General features: G+C 37.6%; 1 protein-coding gene across 3 annotated transcripts in view; it reads right to left on the bottom strand.

Annotated features, from left to right (window-relative positions):
• MACROD2 (mono-ADP ribosylhydrolase 2) overlaps nt 1–22,622 on the bottom strand; it is an 852,083-nt gene that overhangs the window by 586,781 nt on the left and 242,680 nt on the right. For all 3 annotated transcript variants that reach the window (XM_041425155.1, XM_041425153.1, XM_041425154.1), the window contains exon 5: nt 3,364–3,480. In XM_041425155.1, coding sequence (XP_041281089.1) covers nt 3,364–3,480 — 117 coding nt within the window. The remainder of the gene's footprint in view (nt 1–3,363; nt 3,481–22,622) is intronic.

The raw sequence follows: 22,622 nt of genomic DNA, 5'->3' as shown, positions 1-22,622 counted from the left end.
GTGTGGGACGGCTTTAAAGGAAACTATCTCAGAGCAAAAGGCACTGCCTTCTTCAGCCCTCCAGAGCACTATGGAAACTTGGGTGCCTGCATAGGTGTTTGCTGAAAAACAACAATAGATTACATCAACCAAATTATGTATTCAGCAAATAACTTGGTTGGCATTTGGGGGGGCTTTGTGTAGGCTTTTGCAGCACAAGAGGCAGATGGTGATTACACTGATTTCTGTAAAACTGTACTGAATGTTACATTAACCAGTAATTAGAAAACTCAGTTTGACTTCCTTTCTATTTTCAAACAGAATACTTTTTGGCATAAAAAAGTGTATATGTTGAAAAGTTCATAAATAAAAATCCTCAGGGCACAGACATGTTCATCTTGGTCTGTTCACATTATTACAATAAAGAGCTGAGGAAAATTATGAACTATTGTATGTATCCTCTCTCTGAACATTTGCTGTTACTTGTGTACTCACAAACTGATTTCTGACTCAGATGCACCAAGAATAAATCACAGAAAGCCAACCTATACATTAAATCTTTACATTTTTCAGTCAGATATTATTTTTCAATTTTTCCACTATGAAGAAGTTATTTGTCAGACCTGTTCTTGTTTAACCTAAGTAAATACAGCAAAGTACTCAAAAATACAATAGATCATAAAGGAGATGGCTAGAGTGGTTTTTATTTACCAACTACTAACAACGCATACCTTCCCTTTGGTGCCAAACTTAATCCCAACTTCCTCCAACTCATTTATAAAAGAAAACAATATGCTGCACAATTTTTGAATACTAAACTTTTTTACTATGGAGTCCTTGCTAAAGCCCAAGTCCTGCCTCAGACAGCACACACAGGCTGTGTCCCAGAACAGCTTTGCTGAATTCAGCAAACTGTTTCCAAGCAAAGCAATTCAGGATCAAGAACTTGAAATGGGAAAATCCCAGGGGTAGGAAACAAAATTGTAACATTTTAGAATTCTGTTAAATAACAAAAAATACCCCACCCAAACACAACCATTCATCATGCTAAGAAATTCATTTTACATTTACTATAATTGTTTGTCCAACTACAATAACAAGAAGAACAGACAATAGAATAAATAAATCATGACTCAAAAAAGTGTTAACTGATTATTGTAGTTGTTCCCCTATCCACAAACAGATCAATAAAAAGCAAACTGCTTGTGAAAGTTGGAAGTTAGCAGTCAACCATAACCTTAAGCAAATTGCTGGCACACAACCTTGCCTCACAGCAGATCTGGATGGGAGAGTCTGGACCTCCTTTCACAGCACCTCCTTTGCCTTCCTCAGCAAAGTCAAATGTAAAATAGTTCCCACAGTTAAATTGTCATATTATTAAGACAAAGTGACAGAGAGTGACAAAAGATATCCAGTAGCTTTATAGCTCTCTAAAATATGAAACCAGTCTTGACTGCTTGATCACTTTCAGATGAATGGTTTAAAAGGTACAATAATTTAATGAGCCCACAATCTAAAGCTTATGGAGGCAAAAGTAAAAGAAAACAACAGTTGGTGAGAACACAAATATATTTTCAGGAAAAAAAAATTAAGAATTCAAAAGTTTTAAATTCTCAGCCTCTGCATGAAAATTGTATGTTTCTCTCCCTGTGCCTGTTGATGTGAAAGGTATCCTTTTCCCTTCTGATGTTGATGCATGATCAAATAGAAATACACATGGCTTTGATGCAATTTCAATTTCTAAGAATACTGATTAAGAAGAATATTGGCTTTTCCTCATGCCTGGTAACAGGTTTTATTCCCAACTTCAAGTGATAACGAGTTTTCTAATTGTTTTGTTTATTATCCCTACACAAAGAACTAAGATTTTCCTATAGCTTTCAAACAGGATCCCATTTTTGAAACCTAACTTAAGCAGCCCCTTGAACTGCTGCAAGATTTAAAGGGAGGTCACACCTCAGACATGACCCTTCCTCTTTCTAACACACATCAGTTGCCTTGATACTTTGTATTTCATTTCTATCACTAAAATACATGGGAGGAATAATGCACCTACTGACGAGCAGCTTTTCTGTCCCTCCAGAGTTACTTTTTGGTTAAAGGGCAAGAATTAAACATCAAACATCCCTAGCAGAGTAAATTATGATGTGTCATCCAACAATCCTTTTTATGGGAATCTGGTGATGATTTGAGGCCTATACAAACCCAAGCTAACTACCACATTGAATCTTCCTCAACAATTTCCCTGACCTCTAGTCAAATTAGCCTTTCATAAATGACCATTACCATGTGGTAAAATTACATATAAAATAGAGCAAAGTTTTCCCACACATAGAAATTACCACTGTCCAGGAAGTAACTGGAAATAACTCACCATCATCATCGTAGAAAGAGCAAAAAAATGACTGGGAAAACAATTTTCATATCTACCTAAGACATGAAGGACTACAGGAGCCTAGAGAGATACCTGCTACTGCAGCCAGCATTTAATTTACATGGCAGTTAAGAGAGATCTAGATATTTTTGAATGAGCCATGTTCCTGCTGCAGCCTGCACATCCCAAAAAAAAAGAAGAAAAAAAAAAGAGTTGAATTTTAGTTATATGAAGTCTGCAATGCTTTTTGGTATTTGTATCTTCATGTCTTAATATACTATTCTAGAAGATCCTAATTTGCAAAGATTTCCTACTTTTTATTTCACATAATGGACTGGCTGACCAATGTGCTGTGAAAATGTTAGTGTTTTGCAAGACAAGCTCAACATCTACACAACACAGTCAAATAACCATCTTCCTACTTGAAATAGGAGGAAAATTTTTGACAATTCCACTTTCAAAGTGCAAAAACATTCCAGCACCAAGCTGCACTCTGTCGAAAGCTAAAGTGTGACAGATGCCTTCACAGTAATTGCCAATCAGACACTACACAGCAGCTGAAAACACAATACATCACTTTGATCTCCTGGGCCCTCAAAGTATTCACAATCAAGGAATCAGCATGAAGAACATCAAATATGCAACATTTCAAAAAACTGTCTCCGCGGAACTTAAATATGATAATGCATATTTTGTTCATATTTCATAAAGCATTTCCAATCCTTTATTATGCATATGAAAGGATAGGTTCTAGCTTGCAAAAAATAAACATGAAAGATGCTTTATATTTTAGAGACATGTACGTTTTCATCGCATAACATAGGTGAAATAATCATTTAGAAAAGCCTGAATTGCTTTGAGGGGAAGACATTATTACAGAACATGCTTAATTAAGTCCCACTGCTAATTCTGTAAAATGAATACCCCGTTGAATTAGACTGCAGGGAAATGAACTGTGCACACCAGCAACACATGCTGGAAACAAGAATGCTGAGAAAGGCTTGACTTACATTTTGCAGGTAGGTCGTATCCACAGGTAATTTTGGCCTGTCCAGTCTCACAGCCGCTCAGGCTGCGACACTCAGCAACTAAGCAGGGCCCAGCAGCTCGGTGTATGCAGCCATCCACTACAAAACAAGCCCAGAACCCAGAATTTATTAAAAGTCACTTTTTATGTTGCCTTCACTCACGGTCATAAACATTTACTGCCCATTTTTACACCCACAGCCCAGACCAACTGATCTGTAAGTTGATATCTAAATATACACAATTTTTTTCTTTTAACAGAATTAGACAATGAGTTTTGCAAAAACAATGTTTAGCCAACTTCTGCTAATTAAAAAGCAAACATCCAGAAAAAGTAAAGTAGAAGTTTCAGTATTAGACATGGATCTTACTGAAGGCTCTAAGAAATTCTCATGACAAATTATGAAAATAATTTGATTCCCATCTAAATGTCAAACTCTTTTACAACATACCTCTGATATTTCTACAACTATGCAGGTCATTTAATGTCACCATGCTACTAATGCCTTACATAAAAATTCGAAGAAATAATGCTTATTGTTTTGAAATATAAAAAATACCAACTTCTAGAGCTTTTTTAATTTTTCCGGTTTTTAAAATTGTTGCATTATCCATGCAATATTTTAAAGTTAATTAAAAAATAATTACTAAAGGTTGCAATTGCAGCTAAGTATGCAAGAAAATTCATAGAGTGCATAGAGCTTATTACCCTCAGGAGCCAGCAGAAGAATAAAACAAGGCTGCTGGCACAGCAATTCTGCCCTCTCAACATGCAATCCAAGAAATCATTTACTGTAATTATAGCAAAAAGTTTGAGAAAAAGGATAGAAAATAATAAAGGAAGTAGTGTATGCATGAACATGTTCACTAGAGTAAAGCCCTAATTCAGCAGCAGCTATGGAGTTCAACTAGAAGAAATCATCTTCACATAAACTATAACATCAACTCAAAAGGTAAAATAAGCTCAAGTATAAAGGCTAAACAAAAACTTATAGAGCTAAGAAAGGAAGAGTTTGTATGAACATTGCTTAAGATTTATTTCAGACTTTATTTCAGATTTAACTAGCTCAAACTTAGAGCTGTGCCCCGCAGCAGATTTGAAGCAGTTAAACCAGAACAGGTTTGGAAAGCCAACGGGGAATGGGTTTTTAAGAGATTCACATCACCTGGTCACAGCAGGAGCTTCCTACAGGCTCACATTTGGGCAACCCATGGCACTCAGTGTTCCCACTGCGACACAGCGAGACGGGGAAAGTCCCTCACCCTGAGATGAAACAACGCTGGAAACGACGACTGCCCTCTCTACCTTAAGGCCATAACTGGCTTTATGAAGTGTTGAGTATTTCCCCAAGTCAGGCAGCCCCAGGTGGGCAGATAACATCTTCAAATGGATCAAAGTGTCTTCTGCTAAGTGTTAAAAACCTGATTGTCCTTTCTGAGGAGTTCTATACCAAAGTTCACGTTGAGGTGACACAGTGAAATTGGATAAGCAGTTCCTTGCAATATTCCATGCCCATCCTGGACACATTTTCACTGATTTTCAAAATGGTTTTTTTTAGTACTTTATATTAGCAAAAGATAACTACAAAATCATGTGATACTGCACTTTCAATGGAATTTTTCTAAAATTTTCTGTTCATTCAGAAGACCATGGATGCCAAGCCATCAGCTGCAAGCACATTGCACATTCTCTGTCCCAAGACACCAAGGCCTATTATTCTATCTCAGCTGAACTTTTGTTTTTAACTTACCCAAAATCTCTGCTCAACAGACTCCAAGATGCTACTGCAAGAACGATATTTGGTAAAATTAAGGGGAAGAACGAATGTTTGAAATCTATCCTGTGCTCATAATATCCAACTGAATTGTTTTAACCTGATTACTAAATGATTTTCCAAACCAAGCAGGATAAGTAAACAAGTATGCATTGAAACCTCAAGAATACTTTTTTTAAGCAGCACCACCACAACCTCTACCAACCTTAGCACTTCCTGAGACACAACATAAAAACAGCACACATGCTTAGGACTAGCACTTTCTCCATGATCCTTTACAGAAGAAGAAGTCCTTAGGAATACTGGACAAGGACTCAAGTGCATGCAAGGATTCGCTTGGTGGTTGACAAATCATTTCCAACCGAGGTCCTTCCTATCCCCACCAGTTCAGCACTTTCCTTTGAGCAGTGTCTGTGCAAGGCTCAGCTGCTCTCTCAACTGCACAAACCAACCTCTTCTTCCTCAAACTCCATTCACTTCAGCCTAAGTCCAGCTCAGAGCACAGCCGAACAACAGGACCTGCAGAAGGAAACCATCGCCTCTGCCAGGGAAGTGGAAGCACAGGTTTGCCACTTCTAAACCTGTGATTCCTTAGGATACCCAATATCAGCATTCCATGTGTCAGAGCAGCTGTGATCACATGGGAGGTCTCAGCTCCCGATCTATAACCCCTCTCATGTTGGAAGGGTGCTCTTAATGCAAACACAGCCATGATAAAGATGGTCTATCAGTAGTTTCCCGATTCCACATGTCTGTGTCCAACCTTTACAAGCAAAGAAGCTCCAGAAGGATGAAAGAATAATTGAAAAAAAATTGAATTCTTAACAAAGAAAAATCAATTCTATCACAACCAATCCTGACATATGACAAGGAAAATGAAAGACATCTGCCAGAATAGAACAAGTAGACATGCATACTTTCCTTATAAAGGTGGCACAAGAGAAAATGATTGAATACTTCAGACAGGCTTAGATGGAAAAGTAGAAATTAGCATTTGATATACTTCAGTGACTGATGACACAAAAGAATGAAAGGGGGAAGCGGGAAGATGGAGAACAGCACCAACAAAATCAAAACCCAAACCACCCAAAACTTTCCTAACAACCTCTTTTTCCTATCATACTTCATTAAATACATGAATAGAGATGACCTCTAGTCTATGCAGAATTTTTTATTCCATAACTCAATAACTCAAGCCAGAAATACTCTGTTTCAAATAATATATTCACTTCAGAACTATACTGAAATATAGTGCCAAATGTGAGCACTCTGCATAACACAAAGTAAGATAATTGCAAAGGTAGAGTAGATGGACAAATCTAAATATGATTCTTCAGCCTCTGCTACAACACATCTTAGCCATATTAAGAAAAAAGGAAAACATGGAACAGGCATGTAAAAAATATTTATATGAGATATTCTGTTTTCTGGAGGTGTGTAGCAACTAGTAACATCAGTGTACAGAGAAACAAGAACTATTAACAGGGAACTTAGTGGAAATTGCAGATAATAACAGCAACCTCAGGAGGGAAAAATTATGGTCAAAGACATTTTGTTATTCTGTAGTAATGAGGAAGAAATTTACACCATAATAATGGCATGCTGCCAAATTAATAGGAAAGTAAAAAATCCTTGATATATTGGTTTCAGATATTTCATCTGTATTTTCAATTTTCAATTTGCTATATAGATTCTCATCTGCATTATTCCACACAGATCTGGAAAACATTAGGCCATATCCCACTGTTCATTGTACAACTGAGTGAGAAACCCAGGCAAATCTGATTTGGCATCACATGACAGTGACAAGGAATTGTGCTTTATCACTGCTTTCTACAACCAATAAAAAAATGTGATTTCACTTCAAAGCCTCACTCTGCCTCACAGTGTGCCTTTTTTTCTACAGGCTGCCTTCCTGTTCAAGTTTATGGAAATCACAGATATGCTTTGGGTCATTTTCATACACAAGTGACCGGCCATTTAAGGTCTATGGGAAAGATGTGGGAAAAATCCCACAGACAAAACTGTCAGTCATAACTGAAAGAAATCCCATCTGTGATCTGCATGCTGATCAACTGACAACACTTGAAGGTACTAAAGTGAGGGCTGCTAACTATCCCCCTTGGTACTGCGCTTCTTGGAATGAGTTTCAGGATTTAAACCAAGCTACTTCAAAGGACTTTTGAGAGCACTGAGTCCTGCCTAGGGCGACCAGTGAGGCAGCAAACACCCATGGGATGGTGAAGAACACCCTCTTCTCTTCTGCCTCCCATCCCAGCAAACCGGTACCCCACAGTTTGAGGTCCCATAAATTCTCTGAAATAGCACACAACACTTCAGCTTCTGAAAGACTGCAAAGACTTAATGCAGGTCGACCTGTCTTTTGAAAAGTGATCCTGTTACCCAGTGCCTTCATGTGTGGAGAGCCCAGAAAAACTGGGTTTCTGTATTTATTGTTTCACCATGCTTGGGTGGACAAGCACATGGAAGGGGCTTCTCAATTTTGAAGACTGACAAACATGAACAATATCTTGAGGGCTGAAAAACAACTGAAGAAACTTCAGATTCATTTCATCTCTATAGTTCAAGTTGTTCATGCTTGTATAAAGCTATTAAAAGTAGTACTCTAATTTTTTTTTTTTCCATGACAAATAATAGCTATTTCATTGCATGCTTCCATAAGTTTCAGGAGCCACTAGGGACAGTGCTTTGTTCTCCCAACAATTCACCAGAAACCATTAATGAAGAAAAACTATTTCCAAAGCTACTGCAGTCACTGGCATTGGTTGCACAAAGAAGTCAGCTGAAAATAATTGCTTAAAACACACAAACAAAGGTATCAAAATAAAAATCCCATACAAAAGAACAGCAAATTAACAACATTATGTTAAAAATATGTAATCTTTGATACCATCTTTCTCCCCATACACTGAAGGATGCGAACAGGTGAAATCCTTTCTTAATTTATTGTAAAACAACTGCATTTGTCCTCAAGAATTAAAGGGTTAAATTTATATAGTAAAAATAGCTAATTTATTACTGTACAATATAGAACAAATCTATTTCTTAGAGAAAATTTCTTAAAATTGCAAATGAAGCAAAAGCACAGGAAACACAGAATTAAGGGTATCATGGGATGCTGCTTAAAAAAAATAACCTCAGCAAAACTAGCCTTGCAGTGCAGATGGTAATAAAAAGGGTAAGGTAATCTAACACCACAGCAAAAAATACAAACTCCTCCAGGAATAATGAGGCCCAAATTTCTTTTGTGACCTTGTGTGCAAGGCTGAATAAAGTGAAGCTATGATGTAAACAACATATGCAGATTAATTGTGTTACATTTCAAGAATCTATATAGCCTTTTTTCCATAGTATTTCCTGTTCTCTGGTGCTTTTCCAGATTTTGCATTTCTTGTTTTCAGGAAGAAATTCATGAGATATACTTATTTAAGAAAGTCACCTGTGCTTGATATATCTCTGAAGTGGTACTGCTCTTCCACATGGAAAATGTGCATAAATAAATAAATGAGTGCATAAAACCAGGATAATGTCATTGCATTAGATGCACTGCTTTGTGCACTGCAGGATCTCTGCTACACACATCCTCCATTCTTGTGGACTTTCCAAAAATGCCCATTGCAGGGATGTGTGTGGCAACCAGAAGCAAAACAAACAAAAACAAAAAGACAAGAAACACCACTCTCCAAAAAACCACCACTCAACCCCCAAATAACAATCAAAGAACCAACTCACAATGAAACTCAGCCTCATTCTGCTGAACCAGTGAAGTATCTCTGAAAAGTTCATTGGAATCAACTGCTGCCAAAGTTGCAAGTGTACCTCTGAGACCAATGCCATGAGGAAATAAATCCTGCCATCAAGAGACAACAGGTGATGCTCTAACAAACAAAGGTGGGGATCTTAAAAAGATTATAACACAGATGCCAGTTGACTGCTAGGAACAGCAGTTTTTATTACTGAGATGGCCTCTGTCATTGGGAAGTTTAATGAACTGGAGATTTTTAATCAATGCACTGGTTTATAGGCCTCCAACATAATTAATTTTTAAAATTCAGCAATTATACGGTATTTCCTGGCCAAAACCTCAGCATTCAAAAGCATGATCTTAAGCTTTATCCTTAAAATTCTCCATCTTAAACACAAAAAGCACAGATGAGCAATTTATTTTGAGATGGCTAGTTCCCTGAATTAGGTTCACATTTCATCACAATCTACATTCATGTTTCTTAAATATTCTTACTTTCAAAAACTCTTAGTGCATGCACCTTATTTAAGATCAAAATGAGACCTGCAAGTCTTGATGCTTAAACTAGTATTACCTAATGTGTCAATCCACATTCTCTGTACAATGCCTTCCTTTCTTAAGAATCAACATTCTGAGGCTGCACAAGGAGCCTTCTGGCAGGTAGAATTACAATTAGGGATCCTCCCAGCTCCAACCAACCTTGCTGCAGAGAAATCTAATGAAAAGTAATAAGAAAACATAACAAAACATTATTCCAGTATCTACTGGAAGGAACAAAACCACTCATGAGGTGTGAGGTGTAAACCTTATTGTAAAGTCAGACATAGGAAACTTGTATTTTTGAGTATTGTTTAGCTGAAATCCTATAAATTTAGCATTACAAACCACCAGTAATTGCCTGCCACGGTGAAAAGTATTGGGAATTAAATTTGAAAACCTACTGGTTGTTTTAAGAGAAGGTTGACCTTATCTGGATGCAGTTCACAGACAAGCATAACAAAAGCAGCTGAAACATCCAACACAATCAATGTCCTTGCCATAAACTGGCAAAAAGCCCACATGGATAAAAAAATCAACAACAATTCAAAACAAAGCTCACTTGCCCAAAAATCTGAAAATCTAAGTGTCCTAAATTTATACCACACAGCCAATTATTCCTACTTTGACAAAACACAAACCAACAGGAAACTTCCCAATTTTGGCAGATTTTTTTTATTTTAGTTAAACGTCTCAGTATACCAGAAACTCATATTAAAAATAAACAAAAAGCCCAGTTAAAGTTGTCCTGTCATGCCGGCAATGATGATTGGCAAATTCCTTCCATAAACAACTAAACAATGAAGAAAGTGCCCATCTCACACTTATGACATCATCTTTCTTAGTCTTCGAGCACTCTGCTCCAGTTCTGTAGACGAGAGCTGTAATGTCAATAGGATTCACACTTTTGTCAGCCCACTCAAGCAGCATAAGGGCTCAGAGAAACACGGGGCTGATAAACCTGTCTGAATGTCACACTTTTGGCAAGAAAAAACAGTAGGAAAGGCTCCAATAGTGCTTTTCCAGTTTTTCCCAGTCCAAACTGCTGACATTAAGGCATGTGTGAAGGAGCCATTCACTTCCTTTTAATTGTGTTAGCGTTGAGACACCTGACATGCCACAATCTTTTCCAGATGGAAAGGAGACAGCTAAGCCCTACATACAGTGAGCACAAAAACTGCTTGTTGTTGTTTACTGAGAAGGGAAGTGGTAAGTCTGGAGAAATTCAGGCTACTCTGTGCTGCTAAACCAAGCTGGGCTCCCAACTTGTTCCCCCAGCTTCCCAAAACTACTATTAAGAAGGTGCAAGTTGTTTTAGGTGGTATCACCCAAAAAAAATGGGTCTGGCCACTCTGAAATCCTTTCCTCAGCCTCCTGGGCAGCCACTGTACTTTGTTACCAGCTGGATACTGCACATATTGGAAAGACAACAAAGGTTCATCTATATTTCATTGCTAAGATGCCTACTTTGTCCTGGATTTTTACTCATGTTACTGTGCTATTATTACAGGACTCCCATTTTTCAGTAAATATCCATATTATTGCCTTTAAAATGTCTCTGAAACCCTCTTTGCCACAATGGCTATTGAAGACATCAGGCCACTACCGTCATACCAAGCTCTGTCTGGTGCACTGAACTATGGATTCTCTTTTTCCTCCTGCACAGTTCAGACACATTAACTTAAACTCAGAGAAAGGCTAAAGGAACAAGAATCTGATAATGAGATAAAAAGCATGTCTTATAGGGCACTGAAAATCAGATTTTATTTTTAAAAAGCTATTTACTGATGTTCTGATGTTGCAATAAAGAACACAGAAATGGACCAACTGGTGTGATTCGCTGTCCAGCTGTCTCAGCAACCTGTGTCACTTGATGGCCAAAGAAAATGCTTAAAAGAAGAGGGCAAGATCAGAGAAAGAAATTACCAGGGCATCCACACCACTGGAAAATCACAAACATGACAAAGATGTCTTTTCTGTATGACTATGGCCTTGCTTTTTATCTTGTGGTTTTGGCATTTTTTTGGTTTGGGTTTGTTGTTTTGGTTTTTTTTGTTTTGGGCTGGGTTTTTTTTTTTTTTTGTTTTGGTTTTTTTTTTTTGTTTTTTTTTTTTTGGGGTGGGGTTTTTTTTTTTTTGGTTTTGGTTTTTTTTTTTTTTTTGTGCATTTCCTAAGTGTCTCAGACTCAAATAGGTTTTTGAATTTTTATCTTCCAGTTTTATATAGTCGTCTTCTAATGCAGACAAGGACATTAATATCACAGGTTATTCTGAGAAAAGGCATAATGCTAACCTCGAAAACAGAAAGATAATAGAAAAACTTTCTATAATCCTTAAGGAAGTTTTTTTGTTTAGGGGCTTTATTTCCCTCATTTACAACACATACAGACAAGTGCTTCTTCCCCATTGTCTGCTGTCTATTTTTCTTTGGATTTTTTGTAATACATCATCTTCTTCTCTATACATTTCAGCCCAAGATAGGAGAATGCAATGGCATGCTCCATTACTTATAAATGTTTCAAAAATACTAAGTGCACAGGCCGGTCAAAGCAGATGACTTGTATTAAGCCAGAATAGAGATTTGCATATTTGGAGTACAGCTATTAAGCAGTCATCGTGCAGTGATTATACAAATTTATTCACTACAATCAGCCAGCAGTTGACAGGCACAGGTCAAGGATTTAGACGGAGCAGGCTATCAAGTAATAATTATAAAATGACTGTGTAAAAGAAGGAAGACTTATAACAGTGATGCATTCTCACGGCCCAAAAGGCTTTTGGCATGCCATTCCAGAGAATTTTAAAGGTACAGTGAAATTTTAAAAATAAGAAGTATAAGGTTAACCACTCTTCCCCCACGAAAATGCACAGGGAGGTGAAATAAGACCTTCTCGACAGAGAATATGGAAGGAGGCCATTCTCGCATAGGTCTTTGTGGATTTGAAGCCTGAGGGCTTCCATAAGGAAATACGACTTCTAATTAAATAGAACTAATCCAGACATGGGAGAGGGTGATTTTTCTCTTTAGCCATAGGGTGCACCAAGCACCAGAACACTATACATCACTGCTGGAATGAAAGAATGCATTAAAGTTTCTGAGAGAGCCTGGAGAAGATGCTGAGACAGAGCCAGACAAAGGAGGTACACTGTGCAAGGGGAATAGCTCCACTTCTGAAAAATCTTTCAAAAGAAAGGTGGGCAGATCTGCCAAGAAAAAGCTTCCATGATTTACAACTTCAAATATTACATCCTCAAGAATTTTTGTAAGCAATTTGATTGTTTGCTTTTAAGAGCCATCTCTTCCCTTCCCCTCTAACCCATACAGGTTTAGTTTGACCATGCAGCAGCACATGATCTTCCTGGAGGTTTCCATGATGCACCAACTGTGAGAGAGAGGGTGAAGAAAGTACCAGAGGAAAGGTCAGTTACAGAAGCAAAGTACATTCAGTGCTGGGCATACTTCAAAAGGATTTAAAAAACCATGGGGATTGTAGGAACTCTAAATTAGGGCAGCAGCTGGAATGTACAAAGGAGTAAGACTGAGCATCAACAAAGGAGATACTCTCTGCCTCGCAGCAAGGCTTAACAGGCTCTAGGAAAACTCCAAGTTATTTACTGAGGAGCAGCTGTTTTTCTTATTTCCTGGACCATTTTCACTTGTGCTAATTTACTTTTATTGTGAACCACTGAAGGGAGAAAACTTGGTTGAGATGCTTCTCAGTCTGCAATCACAGAAACATCCTCTCAGTTTGGAGTGCTGTTTCAAACCAGATTAATTAACAGTGTTACGTACACAAAATCTGCCTTGCAATAGGTAAATCCAATTGAACGCATTACAATGTATTCTAATGGAATAAATACAAGGGAAGAAAAAGGTAAACACTAGATTAACCAGAAAATGATGTATGAACAAGATTCTTTCAGACAGTGTTTTAACACAAGTCTGAGAAGTAATTAGCCATAAAAACAAATATTCTCAAATATTCTTTCCTTTTGTTCAGAGCCTGTGACAAATCCTATGTGCAACATAATCAAGAAAAAGACAACTTACTAGATCTTGCCAAAAGATAACTTACAAGACCTAGGACACAATCAACATTTAGCAATGCTGAAATATCAACTTGTTCAGCCATATGCAAAAATATCACAAACTAAATACAACTTCCCCTCTAAAACCAGTATCATATGCTAATACTGACTTACACTACAAATCAAATGCAGAAGAGAAACTATTTATTTGCATTAATGTGTCAGATTGCATTGCAAAATTGACAAATCTACAAAAAAATATTTGATCTATATCTCAATCTATCAAAACCCAAAACTTTCACACATAATTAGCTGTATCTGCAGTACAGAAGCAAGCTGCCACCATGGGACCATGCCTTCCTTTGTCACTGCTAGACAGGTTGTGTCTGATAGCAAAGTTCTATTTACAAGGTAAACGGAAAAGCCTTATACTAACTTAAGATGGTAAGAATTATCTTAAGAATTATCAAGTGGAAATTAGTGACAGAATAATCATGAATAAAAAGCAAAGAAATAAAAACCCTGAGTGTTAAACTTTCACACATAATTAGCTGTATCTGCAGTACAGAAGCAAGCTGCCACCATGGGACCATGCCTTCCTTTGTCACTGCTAGACAGGTTGTGTCTGATAGCAAAGTTCTATTTACAAGGTAAACGGAAAAGCCTTATACTAACTTAAGATGGTAAGAATTATCTTAAGAATTATCAAGTGGAAATTAGTGACAGAATAATCATGAATAAAAAGAAAAGAAATAAAAACCTTGAGTGTTTATTTATTTATTTGATGACAGAAATAAAACCAGTATAATGGCAAAGCTTGAGGTAACAGTCCTTCCACATTGCCCACTGTCCTTGGGGGTTATTTGCAGTGCACTTTGGACAGAAATAATATAAAAAACCCGAGAAGGGCACAAAGCCTGATAATAGCAAGCAACCTTTAGAGTTAAATGGAAGACTGATTCCAAAAGCTGCATGGGGAGTTTCTCTGAGCTGTTTCCTGCCCAGTCCTCCACAGGGCCACACCACAACAGCTTGTTTAATCAAGTCCCACACAAGCTTTTTTAACCTACAAAAAAGGTAAACCTGTAATTAATGAACTTATTACTTATCTGAGCTGGCTGCAACCCTCTTTATGCTCCATGAGTTGTGGGAAGGGAAATTAAAGTACTAAGCACAGCTTAAATTTACAATCTAATAGTTTTCAAGTAAGAAACAAGACATCCCACACAGATGGCTATATTTACCAGTTCGGTAATTCTGGTAATTCCCTCCCAAATAACTTTATGTTTGTCCTAAAACACCATTAAAGCATAGATAAGGAACAGAAGAACTAAAGAGCTGGTTAATCTGTGTAGCATCATTATGTATTATTTAGTTTAATATCTTCTTGTAGTAAATACAAAATCATTATGTGCCATTTTCTTCAAGAGAACATTGTAGTAAATTTGGTGTTGCAACAGAACCATTAAAGTATAATAGTGTACACAGAAAAATTCTACTGATTAGCAAACAAAAATATGTAATTATAGCCACAGTGTGGGACTCAGTTGGCTGGTGTTTTATTGCATACTGTTCTGTAAGACTACTTTGCTGCCAAAAATAATGAGGAAAATACTGAGTTGCTAGTTCCAGTTGTACTAGAGTTTTTGTCTTGATTTTATTGACATTTATAAAGTGATCGTCACATGTAACAAACAAGTCACATTGGCAACACTGTGAGCTGCAGTCTGCAGTGATTAACGAGTAAACAGCATCAATTCCATAGCAACATTCCACGGATGTGGATCAATATTAACTGATTTTTTAAAGAGGTAATTCTGAACAACGCTTTGGCCAAAGCACCTCAAGTGCTCTGCAGTTTGAGCAGTATTAACAAAATAATACAAGAGCACTGAGACATGGCTTTAAAATGAAAAAACAGCTCAACATTAGCCCATAAAAGCTGTAGTAAACACGTTCAAGTGTGCACATTTCCAATACATAAAAACACAGTTTTAAAAGAAAATACATATAATCATGAGTAGAAAGACTGAACAATATACATCCTGTGATACTTGGTATTATACTTACGCCTCCAAATTTCATTTTCTACCTTCCATTAAAGGGAGTAGAGGGAATGATATATATTTGATACATTATATAAAAAAAGATGGTGCCAGTTTAAAAAGCTTCCAGAGAAATTAAAATCACAAAGAGTTAATCTGTTTCTGAAAAGTTACATTGGAATGTTTACATCAGAGGCATTAAACCATAGGCAGTTCATATCTAAACTGCAGCCTGATATCATTAGAAAGGAGCAACCACTCCGATATGACAGGCAACACTGGCTGGAGGTATTGAAGCTCCAAAGACTCTATCTGTGATGAACCCTAGGAATAAATTCCTCTTCAAGTCTGGCCTCCTTTCTAGAAACATTTAGAGCACAAAATCTTTACCCATTTTTAGAAATAAAAAAAAAAAATAGTTTGTCAGTGTTGTCAAACGTAGAATAAAGTTCAACATAATTCTTAATATTAATCCACCCACTCTCAGAAACCATTCTTTGAAAAACAGCTTCACCTACTTACTTTCATAGAAGTCAAAGGCTTGCAAAGAGCAAGTCATGAGCTGGATTATGAGAAGAGACTAAGGTGAATTGGGCAAGCCATTGTCAACCGCCATCTATACAAAGAGGATATCATCTGCACTTTTCTATTAAAATTTACCACTTGGGTACATCTTCATGAACAAATACAGAGAGCCAATAAGAACATACCTGTGGAGTAAAACAGCTGGTGGTGAGAACCTGTTGTATAAATACTATACACAGTTCAGGTGCCTTTTGATGGTTTTTGTTTGTTTGGGAGTTTTATTTATTTTTATTTTGAGCTAGATCTTGACTGGTTTTAGGGCTGAATGCCAGTTTTCCAGTGGAATGCATTAGGGACACATTTTCCATTCTACTTTTAGCAGAAAGAAACCTAGTTCATGTGCTCCAAGGCACATGATAATGCTAAATATCCAAGTGTTTAGCCACAGGACATGGGAATTTGCTTCAAAAGCACATACTGGGCCCTAACTATGAAAAGCAAGGTGCATGCACCTTGTATGGGTTTGAGTCAAAATTTATTTGAATTTTTCAGGATTTTTAGCCACGCCCGAGTTAGCGTAGCTGCAAATAAAGGGGGAAAGCCCCATACTCATTCAAATAAAACACATCTTTACATTTTCAAAGCAGCAGTTTGGTACTGAGCCTGACAACCCATATGAATCGAAGTTCAAAAGATCAAAGTAACAACTCACATCAAACTCAAGCTCTGTATCAGCCACACACAGAAGTCAGCACAACAGGATATTCATCCCTTAAGGTTTTAGCTGTAAACAGGCACTAACAAACAACTGAGCAATGGCAGAACAAAAACATTCAGCAGCCACCCCAGGGTACAGGCATAAACAAGCCCTGTCTTACAATGACTAATACGTTCTGCTTGCAGTGGTGATGTTAAGGATGAAGCGTTGGGAACCAGCGAGACTGAGGGCAGGACAGACAAACTCTTTCAGAGCATCAAGAAGACTTAGACAAATAACCTAATCCTATGGCTCTAGTTACTTCTGATGGGAAGATGGAGAAAAGGAATCCTTCCCCACCTTCACATTATTATACAAAACATTTTACACAGCAAAATCCTTGTGAAATACACATCTAAGGTCAAACCAAAAGCAACATGTGAGAGTATGCTGAGAAAACATTTTACAAGACAGTCTCCAGAAGACCAATGGTTAACTTACACTCCCACACCATAAATATCCACTGTATTCCAGTATTACCAGCATCACACTGTAAAGACAAGCTGGTCATGATCCTATGGAAAGATGGTGTCTTTCACTCTGATAAATGGATGTCTTAGATTTACAAGCTTTAATATAATTAATGGCTTTTATTTTCAACATATATGCTTTCACAGAGTCAGAGAATAAATTAGGCTGGATTGAAGCCTTAAGGGTATGCAGTCCCACCACCTGCCCAGGGTTCCCTTCACAAAACAAATAAATGGTTGAACAAAATCAGCCATCCATCCTTCTGAAGTAATGAAAAACTACAGAAAAAGTTGAGGAGCTGTTCCACCATCTAAAATCTGTTTATTGTTATTATTTTGACTAATTATGTTTATGCTCCAGGGTAAAACAACACCCAGCACCTACATGTTATTGAAAGTAAATGTTTTTCAATTATTAAGATGGAAGAGTGAAAGCTAAACAATGAAGAACGAAAGCTGCCTCAAAAGGCTCGTGCAAAAACAGTCCTGAGACGACACCCATCCAGTCTGGCAAGGTGCCCATTTGCGGTGATAGCAAGAACCACAAAAAAATAGGTGCAGCTAAAGTATTAAGGAGGATGAAAGGTCTAAGCTGACAGCAAATACAAACCAGATCTGAATTCTCCAGTCAGACTCTGTTTGGGGAGGCCAGGCTATTATTTGTTATCTGAGGACTGAGGTATGCACAACACGGGCAGGCGCTGCCAGCACAGGGATGAGCCCAAGGAGCCTTAATGAGGGACAGGCTGAAGCCTCGAGTCTCTCTGTGTAACACAGAGAGGCAAAAGAGAAAGGGGTGTGACTTTTAACACAGCCTTCAGCAGAGACCCAGGGTTCTGATTTATTTTTCTCACATCCAGATCTTCTTAATTTTGCTCTTCCTTTTCAACAACAAGGTTTTATTTATAACTAGCTCTTCTAATTAGAAGGCAAACTTCCTGATCTCTTGACCTATTGCACAATATGATTTTAATTAGTTCACACTGACATGCAAAGGCCTGGAGTTTAAGTATTGCTTTGCCTGAACAAACCTATTTGCCCATTGAAATCCCTTACATAAACATCCCAACAAAAGAATTTTTATGACATTTTTTAAAACACTACCACACAAAATTCAGCGGGATAGAGTAATGTTGTAAAGGGTGATGTTCATGATTTCTGAAAGACAGTTTTCTCTGTTGAACTATACTTGTTTCATGATTTTTTTATAATAAATAGGATTTTTTAAAACTGAGTACCAATATATCATTTCTTCTCAATTAATGCCTTATGTGCGTGTCAGCACAGATACAGATATTACAAGAGTATTTGTTTTGAACAGCTCTTTTATCAGAGAGTTTTACCTATTTTGTAAGGGAGATGGACAACAAATAGGAAAACACAGTGAGGGAAACTGAGGGTAAAATGATGGATAGTATTTCCAGTACAGCTCAAACTCTCCCTGTAGCTCCAGAAAACCCCAGATCTCCTGTCTCCCCTTCACTCACTTCACACTCAGCTCTTCCACATCTCTAACCAGGACTTCTGTGAGTTGCTGGCCACATAAAAGTCACATGTGCTAGCTACAGCTAATCTGAAATACACCAGCCACAATTCCAACAAAACATGTAATGGCAGAGTCTCCCTGGATTTCCCAGCTTAACAGAGGCTTTAACTTCTCTCTGGATGTCAGTTTTTAGAAGTGTTTTAGAAATCTACTTGTTTTGAAACTTGCACCTCTCTATCAAACACATCTACAAATAACCCTTAGATTAAATAATGTGTTGGGAATTAATAGTAGACAGCACAAGGAAACCAGAGTAAGAGTGTTTCAAAATCTGCAGACTGCTTATATAGGATGGGGCACGACCAAAGCACAAATTGACACTATCACTACATTTCCTTTCCAGTTGGACAAGAAATCCCTGACAAAACCGTCTCGGACTTCAAGGAGTCGCAGGTCACACTACAGCAATCTGCATATCTGTGAATGAGTAAGAGAAGTCTGTGCACCTGTGGTCAGGGCACTTAGGAAATACAGGAAAGATCGTGGATGCCACAGACAGGATGACTCAGTGAGCATCAGGGCTTGAACTTCCACCTCTAGCATTTATTGGTGGAATATCGACCATCATTCCATCTGAACATTTTCTCATCTTCAGCAGATTCCCTATCAAATATGAGTTAGTGTTGCAAGTCTACCTACTTGAAAGCAACAAAATAGCTCCATGAGAGAGCATTTGCACTTTTCTTAGAGTCAGAGTTAAGCGTTGTGAAATTACTGATGTTCCCTTGATATTTTAAATAGATACCCCAGGAAAGTACAGAATAAAAAGTGACAAGAAAAAAAGTTTCAATAGCCATACTCAATCTTTCTTTCTATTATTCATAAACCTGCAGGTTTTAAGGGAGAACGCAGTTGTTAGGGCTTCTCAGAGAAACCTGGCCTAATTAAGTTTTAATTCCAGCAAATCAAGAGGTATACTTTATCCCTGTCAAATACAGAGACACATTTAAACACCATTTCCCAAAAAGACAACGTCCCTTGGTAATTCCACAATGGCTTTAGTCCAAAACTTGGCACCATCTGTTTATCATAAAAGGTCTTTGTGATTCAGGAGTCCAACCAGCCTCTTTGTCTATAAGACCTTGGCCACATCTGCCTCCAGAACTCTGTGAACAATCAAAAAATCATTGCAGAACAGCTCCAAAAGAGCCCCTTCCTTCCTCTTAAACCTCTTTCTACTTATTGGCTTCAGGCTATGCTTAAACTTAAAATGATCAAGAAGTGCTTTAATAGTAATATTATATATAACCCAGGGTTCAATGCCTTCAAACACCAAAAATCAGAGGGACTGCAGCAGGGGGAAGGGACAAGTGCAGAGATTTGTATGTAAAGCTTTTTGGAGTGTATCAATGCTAGGATGAGCCAGAAGACCCAGTAGCCAGTGTCACTATTCTCATTTCCATGGATGAATTCCTAAATTAATCTCAAGGACAAAATAAATCGCTCCCACGATGTAATAGACAGCAAGGACAGCAATTTCTTGCAATACTCGATTCCTTAACTGAGAGGAAAGCTTCCCCCTCTGTTGTCATTGGTCTCTTTAATGGTCCTTTCTAAAGATATTCTGGTCTTGAGCTTTGTGAAAGCATTAAAATCCATGTCTTGCTAAAACACACACAAAAATAATGTGTGTATGCACATAGCAATCACTACAGTCAATTAGGTATTCATGGCTCTGCTCCCATTCCTGCTGCAGTAGGTGTGACTGTTGTACTTTTTCCCCAATTCTCATGCTCCATTTACTTACACTAGGCCAGATACAGCTTCACCACACATCAAAAACTGCTACAAAGTAAAGCAGAAATGGATTTATGTTGTACAATACAAGGCATATTTTCTTTAAAAATGACATTGGATACAATACACGAGGCACCACAGAATGTGAATGTGGATCACAGGAAGGTTTCTTCATAAATGAGGATTCTGGGAGCATTCTCCCCTGGATGCAGAGACACTTGGGTGGATGCACAAAGCGCCACACCAACTGCAGTGCTCCCGTCCCCTGACACAGGTATAGGAAAACAACAATTAAGCTTTTGTCAAACATATCCTTTTTTCAACAAGCAAACAAATTCTTTCTAAATACCTGTGCTGCCAATGTCTCTCACATGTATAATCATACAGCCCTTCTTGAAACACTACAAACAGCCAAATGGCATTGTTGAATAACCAAATGTGTTTTCTCTATCTTACTTCTCATTATTCAACATTAGCAGATAAATTGACAGCTACAAAGCAAATGATAAATGTTATCTATTCATACAAAAAGTGCTTTACTGAATCAAAACCATTAGCAGTTCCCAAGAGCATAAATGTAATTCTTCTATATTACTGAAAAGAAAAGCTACCAAAAAATTAGAAAAAGATGAGATGTTATTACATTCAGGAGCATATGCAGACATTCCCCAGAAGAGGCAAGTAACAGACCTGACCTAACACAGTACAGCTTAAAAATCATTGTAAAAGGAATTTAGTGTGTGTAAGATTAGAAAACATGAAATTTGATTTCTTTTCCTTATGCCTCAGACCTTCTGTAATGCTTCTAGTCAATTTTACCAGAAGAAGAAATACTACAAATTTTAAGTGCAAATGTATACTTGTACTTTTTTTTTTTTTTTTGCTACATAATACGTATCTTTTGTCAAGCACAATGATCACATTAAAGAATGGGAACATAGAGTTATTTGTGTTCAAACACTTCATCTAGCTCAGAAGATTCAGAAATAAGGCAGAACTGAAAGGACAGATTTTGGAAACTCTTCCAGGACAAGTATTGGTAACTTAAAGGTACAATCTAGAAGATGTCCCATGTTCCCCTGCCTTTTCAAATGGTGTTACTCTGACATCTGCCAGGGAAAGGAATTGAAAATATGCTGTGAAAGGACCAGCATTGTTTTTCTACTTGGAGAAAAGCACATCTTGTGCCTGTAAGATATACCTTACCCTTTGTATGACTTCTTGACTTAGCAACACCAGAGTTTACAAAATGGCCATCCACAACAACCAGCACAGCCACAGAGCAAAGCCTTTTCTCTTCGTTTTCCTCCATCACACTTTTCAAGCAAATGAGTGGTACAGGGCCTCAAATCGTAAAGTGAATATCCTACAAGTATATGGTTTTCCCTAAGAAAGGGAACAGAGGTACTTCTGGCTAGTGAGACAGGAAATGTGTAAATCCCATCCCACTTTCTCATTTAGGGAGTTTAATAAAGCAGCCCTGTATTGTGGCACACCAATATATTTTGGCAGCATTTGGAGAGATAGCACCTCCTCAGCTGTGAGTACCACATTTTACTGCACCCTGTCAGGTTAGATAAACGCTGTCTGCAACTTTTATATTCTTCCTAGACAGAAGAGTTATACAATATTGCCAAGAAGCTTTAAAACCATACAGGGGTAGCCCATCGCTGCTGCCAAACAATAAGATTCTATTTCTTCCTCTGTCTAAAAGGTGTTCTGGCAACTCTACAAAGACTCAAGAAAGCAGCATATTCTCCAGCTACTCTGCAACACACACTGAGACAGGGCCTTAGAGAGCCTGACTTTGGAGACTGACCTCTTACAGTTTCTTAAACAATTTATAAAACAACCTTCCTATGAAATGATTTTTTTTTTCTGTTTCACAGTTAGAGAACAAACATTCTTTAAAAATCAAGCTCCTTCCTCCAAAACTAGTCCTAAAGGAGTAAGATACAAAGTAAAAGGAACGGGGGAAGTAAGAGCACACAGTAAGTATGTCAATTATTTCACCATGCTAAATATGACTGGAGAAGAGAGAAACTTCAGTTAATAGC

The sequence above is a fragment of the Onychostruthus taczanowskii genome, unplaced genomic scaffold (genome assembly GCF_017590055.1).
Source record: "Onychostruthus taczanowskii isolate IOZ18803 unplaced genomic scaffold, ASM1759005v1 scaffold87, whole genome shotgun sequence".
In the NCBI taxonomy this organism is placed as follows: domain Eukaryota; kingdom Metazoa; phylum Chordata; class Aves; order Passeriformes; family Passeridae; genus Onychostruthus; species Onychostruthus taczanowskii.
This window is presented reverse-complemented; position numbering and strand designations above follow the sequence as displayed.